Source organism: Notolepis coatsorum, assembly GCF_963971535.1.
Source record: "Notolepis coatsorum genome assembly, contig: SCAFFOLD_1242, whole genome shotgun sequence".
Classification (NCBI taxonomy): Eukaryota; Metazoa; Chordata; class Actinopteri; order Aulopiformes; family Paralepididae; genus Notolepis; species Notolepis coatsorum.
The window spans coordinates 25,621-32,500 of NW_028170637.1; the positions used below are offsets into that span (position 1 = coordinate 25,621).

General features: G+C 44.9%; 1 protein-coding gene across 1 annotated transcript in view; it reads right to left on the reverse strand.

The window, feature by feature from the left end:
- Positions 1 to 6,880, reverse strand: part of LOC311248477 (laminin subunit alpha-3-like) — a gene marked incomplete at both ends in the record, with an annotated part of 49,425 nt that overhangs the window by 25,025 nt on the left and 17,520 nt on the right. The window contains 4 exons of the mRNA XM_084339352.1: positions 66 to 184; positions 1,373 to 1,488; positions 2,302 to 2,399; positions 6,733 to 6,880. The exon at positions 6,733 to 6,880 is cut by the window's right edge and continues 23 nt beyond it. Of these exons, the coding sequence (XP_084195478.1) occupies positions 66 to 184; positions 1,373 to 1,488; positions 2,302 to 2,399; positions 6,733 to 6,880 (481 nt within the window). The remainder of the gene's footprint in view (positions 1 to 65; positions 185 to 1,372; positions 1,489 to 2,301; positions 2,400 to 6,732) is intronic.

A 6,880-nucleotide genomic window follows, 5' to 3' on the forward strand; every position in this document is an offset into this window, starting at 1 on the left:
TATATGTGTGTGCACACACACACACAGACAGAGGAATAGGTTTAGACTTGATATAAAATTCATACCTGGCAGTTGATGCATACCCCTCCTCCCTCACGCCTGCCGAAGATGTCTAAACTTGCTCCCTTCTCATCCACCTCTGGTTCGTAATAGCAGTCAGAGGCATGAGAGAAACACTGGCATGCTGTCGAGGAAACCCCCAAAACACACACACACACACACACACACACAGATACATACACACACACACACATACATATATAGATACACACACACATACAGACACACACACACACACACACACACACACACACACACACACACATAGATATACATACACACACACATGCATACATACACATACATAGACACACACACACAGATACAGACACACACACAAGCACACAGACACACAGACACACACATACATATATCAAACATATTGTATTTCAACATGCATCAACAAATTATTCAGGAATGCATTATGCTATTTTTAACCATTTCAAGCACCCACTATGGTACACATCTACTCTCCTCTACATCCCGTCCCCCTCTCTGCCGCTATGGCTGCACTGCAATGCAAAACATATTAAAATGTATCCGCCAGTCGGATGACATCATTAACTATTTCCATTGTTTAAATGCAGTTGAACTTGTTTCGCAGTGTGCTACTAGGTCAGGTTGCAGCACCTCCAGCTATGAATAGAGAATACTGTCAACAGTTCAAGGTAATTACAATCCATCTGGAATTATCTTGGATGGCTGACTAACTGGCTGGTTGTTTGGCTTGTTGATTGGTTGACTATAGTTGGCTTGCTGACAAGTTGGAACCAGGTACTAACTTGTGGGCTGACTGACTGGCATGGGCCTGGCTAGCTATCTAGCTGACTGACTGACTGACTGACTGACTGACTGACTGACTGACTGACTGACTGACTGACTGACTGACTGACTGAAAGCAGTGGTCCTGGGGCTGGCTGCACACTGTGCTCTTCATGCCACATACCACAAGAGCAATTCCCTCTTAACTCTTCACAGAGGCTTTCAGTTTCTACAACACCATATGAGGGCATTTAGTCTGGAGTTAACAATAGAGGCAATGGGACAGTCTTAAAAAGTTTCAACCTTCTCTGGGGGGGGGGGGGGGGGGGGGTCACTAAAGCAGGGAAGACCGGGCCGGTGTGGATGTTGGCGGTGGTATAATGACGTAAACGCATAAGAAGATACAGTACACGTGCTGTACTACTACTAACCAACCGTGACTATACTCCCTCAGTTTGAGCCATGCCAGCACGTGCCATAGTTGCAGGACCTTGTTGGTATTCATGGGTCAGGGAAGAAGCGTTATACACATACATAGAAGCGTACTTACGTTGGCACTCGTTGGGACTGTCAGCGGTAGCAGCGCGCCAGGGTTTCTGGTTGAAACCTGGGCAGCAACGGTCACATGACTCGCCGCAGGTGTTGTGTTTGCACTCACACTGCAGTCTAAAGGAAAGGAGATGAGACGTCTGGATTTACTGACGCCGCAACACTCTCTCATTGAAGACAGGAAATCATTTAGAGTACATAGTCATTAGAAAGTATCTTCTTTAGTGTTGAAAGCATCTTAGTATTTGAAGCTTACCCATAAAACCTTTCTTAAGCCATAATATAGTGCTATAGGAACTCAATCTTTAGGTTTGAAAATGCCCAAAATACCATTGAAAAAAGTCAGGCATCTGCGTATCATTACATTGTCTCTCGTTAGTTGTCTTTGGCGGTTCAAAGCGGTATGACTATCGCACACGTCCCCGTCCCCCGCCCACGCCCCAATCCCTTGCCCTGGTGCCAACCGCTGACATCATCCCAGCCAGCAATCAGGGCGACGAAAATAATCTGCTGTCCCTTACAACTGGGATGTCAGGAAACAAACACATGAAGTAATTTCCCTTCATGCAAAAGCCTGCACTATCACTGGGATCTCAGAAACAGATTGTATCACTGTACACTCTCCTCCACCTCCTCCCTCATCCACACCCACTGTGCAGGGGGCTGTGCAGAACGATAACTATTGAGCCCAGTTAATGAATAAAGAAAAGAAACATTTGTTTGACTGGGTGAGGGCTTAGTCCAATGTTTACTTTGGTAATGCTTGTGAAACTCAGTCAAGTAAGAATATACGTATTGTAACCTATCCACGAGAAAATGGTATTTGACCAAATGAAGAAGATGGTCCATATGATATTATAGCCCAAACAAAAACAAATGTTAACTAGACATGATGAGAGTGAAAATAAATACATAAATTGCATTACTCACTGATTTGGGTTGCCTGTGTTACGGCCTCCGCAAAACTGTGCATGCCCATGACAAACACAGCGCCCTCCAACACTGATGTCTTTGATGCTGTAGTAATACTGTCAACAAAGAGGGAGAAATGTTAGCATGGAAACACTGCGTCAGTAATAGCTTTGTTATCAGCAACTTGGCAACTCAAGCCATATTAACCCACGCCAGAACAAATCAAGTCTAGTCTGACTCCACCATAGGAGTGAGTCACACTTTGTTTAATAAGTTCAAACTTTAATTATAAAACCTGAAACTGGGTTAATCCCCTGAACTCTGTTACCTCCAGCTTGTCAAGACAACCCCAAAGGTAGCACCCTGGAATCAGTTTTCTCAGACATGTTTGAGATACATTCTTAAGATAAAGGTTGACTCATATATTAAGTCTAGGGTACATTGTAACCAAGAGACAGAGGCTCTGTTGCAAGATATCCTGGGCCTCTGCTCTCAGGGCTTGTCCACATGTACATGGGTATTTTTGAAAACCCTTCCACACCAACAGTGTTTTAGAAAATCACTCCGTCACACAGTAACACAGTAACGCTCACATGAAATGTAAGACGAAATACGTTTGCAGATTATCTATATAAGTGTGGATCATTGGTCATGATGTTAGCGTTCTCCATAAGCTACGATTTCACCCGTCCATACGAGTGTATTTTAGAAAATCTCCACCCTGGAAGGAGTTTTCAAAAAGGTCAGTTTTCAGTGACCTAAAACACAGTTGGCATGTGGAAAAAACGGCCAAAACACAAAGAAAAAGCTATGTTTTCAAGGCCTAGGCTACAGTTTTAGCTTGAGGGATCACAACTTCTACAAGACCACATTTTAAGAAGCCTGTTTGATGTATCACTAACTAGGAATAATTTCAGTAGCCTACATCTAAAAAAATTAAATAAAAGAAGTATAGGCCAGTGTTTTGGTTTTCGAGATAGCACAAAACATTGGAATAATTTTTTGCAATGTAGCTGGAATTCCATAAGGGTATGAAAAATATGATTTGTGTTTCATATCTTGAACTAACATATTATTTTTTTCTTTTATTATTCCTTTTTTTGCCTTTTGTACTTTTTTCTCCCATATCCACAATTTAGTCAATTCCCTTCCTGGTCGCCATTGTCAGAACTCGGAACATAAGAACTCGAAACTCATATCCACGTGCACTCACTGGACTATCTTGTATTTTGTACTTTTATTGTATTTGTATTTATATTCTATATTGTATCTATAGTGTATATAGATACTGGACTGTATAGGACTGTGAAGCTCTGTATCCCCCCCCCCCCCCCATGCTGCTTTGACGCCTGAATTTCCCCAAGGGGATTAATAAATTATCATCTTAAGCGTCTGTGGATATTTTTAAGAATCAGCTAAAAACACTACTGTTTCAACATGCTTTTGGGTAATGTTTGAGCTTCTCCTCCAGGTGTAAAATATGTCTGCTGTTTTTTTCTCTGAGATGCATTGTGTTTTTTTTTTTTTTTTTTTTTATCATTTGAATGGTTCTTGCTTTTTCATTTTTCTATTTTCCAATTTATTTCTGTTGTATGTAAAGCACTTTGTGAGTTCTCTCTGTGAAAAGTGTTATACAAATAAAATTTACTTACTTTACTTACTAATCTTATCTTATCTTATCTTATCTTAGACTTAGACTTAGGGTGAAAGACTCCCCAGTGTGTGAGGAACCACATAGGCTTCTTAAAAAGATAGATTATCCCTTTAAGGTGAGACGCTTGTATCCTGTGCCTGCAGCTCCAGACGGGTGCTGTCGAAACCAGTCCTGACACTCATCAAATTTCACTGATGGCTGAAGTGAGCTTCAACGTTTCAATTCAACAAGAAGGATTGTGCAAGCAGGAAGAATCAGGCCAGCGGAAGAATCAGGCCAGCGTGTCTGCATCAGCAAAACGTTGTGATTGGAGGAGAACTGTTGTGATTGGAGGAGAACTGTTGTGATTGGAGAACTGTTGTGATTGGAGGAGAGCTGTTGTGATTGGAGGAGAACTGTTGTGATTGGAGGATCAAGAAAATAGGGCAAGGTTTGAGATAGGTCAATTATGTCTTGTCCAATTGAAAGGCTGTGAGCGTGGTGTGAGGCACCTGTTTAGGTTACCCACCCGTCAAAAAAACACTGACGTTACATCTCCGTAAATCTATGATCAGAAAATGTTTTTATTAAAAATGTCATCTCTATTTTAGGTTATAGGCATGAGGTCTCCATTAAGCGGTAAGGGTGAGGTTTATAAACAACGTTTAAATGAAAATGATGACATGTTCCGGCTTTGCAACTCAGACAACAAGTGACAACCATATCTGAAATGAAGAAAAATAAAGAAAACTAACCTTTTTACCTCTTTTACTATCATGCACTTTGCTATTAAATAATCTTTCTTGCCTATATTACTACCTACTATGCTAATATGTCTTTACTACTATGCACTCAAGACTGTAGCACCCATGTTCAACACTTTGACGAACATAGTTACTTAGCTGATAGAGTTGTACCCTTCCTGCTGACCTGTTGTACGCTTTGGATAAAAGCGTCAGCTAAATGTAAATGTAAATGTAAAACCACCTGTATGTACAGCATGTGTTCCTTAGCCTTACCCTGTGTGTGATGGTGGAGTCTCTCTTAGCCTTACCCTGCATGTGATGGTGGGGTCTCTCTACCTGTAGGTCTTAGAGATGAGGCTTACCCTGCATGTGATGGTGGAGGTCTTAAGAGATGAGGCTTACCCTGCGTGTGACGGTGGGGTCTCTCTACCTGTAGGTCTTAGAGATGAGGCTTACCCTGCATGTGATGGTGGGGTCTCTCTACCTCTAGGTCTTAGAGATGAGGCTTACCCTGCGTGTGACGGTGGGGTCTCTCTGGGTCTTAGAGATGGACCTTACCCTGACAGTGGGGTCTCTCTAGGTCTTAGAGATTAACCTTACCCTGCGTGTGATCGTGGGGTCTCTCTACCTGTAGGTCTTAGAGATGAGGCTTACCCTGCGTGTGATGGTGGGGTCTCTCTGGGTCTTAGAGATTAACCTTACCCTGCGTGTGATGGTGGGGTCTCTCTACCTGTAGGTCTTAGAGATGAGGCTTACCCTGCGTGTGATGGTGGGGTCTCTCTGGGTCTTAGAGATTAACCTTACCCTGCGTGTGATGGTGGGGTCTCTCTGGGTTTTAGAGATTAACCTTACCCTGCGTGTAATGGTGGGGTCTCTCTACCTGTAGGTCTTAGAGATGAGGCTTACCCTGCGTGTGATGGTGGGGTCTCTCTGGGTCTTAGAGATTAACCTTACCCTGCGTGTGATGGTGGGGTCTCTCTGGGTCTTAGAGATTAACCTTACCCTGCGTGTGACGGTGGGGTCTCTCTACCTGTAGGTCTTAGAGATGAGGTTTATCCTGCATGTGATGGTGGGGTCTCTCTGGGTCTTAGAGATTAACCTTACCCTGCGTGTGATGGTGGGGTCTCTCTACCTGTAGGTCTTAGAGATGAGGTTTATCCTGCATGTGATGGTGGGGTCTCTCTGGGTCTTACAGATGGACCTTACCCTGACAGTGGGGTCTCTCTAGGTCTTAGAGATGGACCTTACCCTGCATTGGACATCGGGGTCTCTCTACCTGTAGGTCTTAGAGATGAGACTTACTCTGCATGTAACGGTGGGGTCTCTCTCTGTCTTAGAGATGAGCCTTACCCTGCGTGTAACGGTGGGGTCTCTCTCTGTCTTAGAGATGAGCCTTACCCTGCATGTGATGGTGGGGTCTCTCTAGGTCTTAGAGATGAGGCTTACCCTGCGTGTAACGGTGGGGTCTCTCTGGGCCTTAGAGATGAGGCTTACCCTGCGTGTGATGGTGGGGTCTCTCTGGGCCTTAGAGATGAGGCTTACCCTGCGTGTGACGGTGGGGTCTCTCTAGGTCTTAGAGATGAGCCTTACCCTGCGTGTGACGGTGGGATCTCTCTGGGCCTTAGAGATGAGGCTTACCCCGCGTGTGATGGTGGGGTCTCTCTGGGTCTTAGAGATGAGGCTTACCCTGCGTGTGACGGTGGGGTCTCTCTAGGTCTTAGAGATGAGCCTTACCCTGCGTGTGACGGTGGGATCTCTCTGGGTCTTAGAGATGAGGCTTACCCTGTGTGTGATGGTGGGGTCTCTCTGGGTCTTAGAGATGAGGCTTACCCTGTGTGTGATGGTGGGGTCTCTCTGGGTCTTAGAGATGAGCCTTACCCTGCGTGTGATGGTGGGGTCTCTCTAGGTCTTAGAGATGAGCCTTACCCTGTGTGTGATGGTGGGGTCTCTCTGGGTCTTAGAGATGAGCCTTACCCTGCGTGTGATGGTGGGGTCTCTCTAGGTCTTAGAGATGAGCCTTACCCTGCGTGTGATGGTGGGGTCTCTCTAGGTCTTAGAGATGAGCCTTACCCTGCGTGTGACGGTGGGGTCTCGCTGGGCCTTAGAGATGAGGTGACCCAGCAGGGTGCTGGTGCGAAGGAAGCTAAGGCGGATGTTGGTGGCCTTGGTGAAGTCACGCAGTGTAGGCGAATAGGTGAAGTTCTTGGACCCTGGCCGA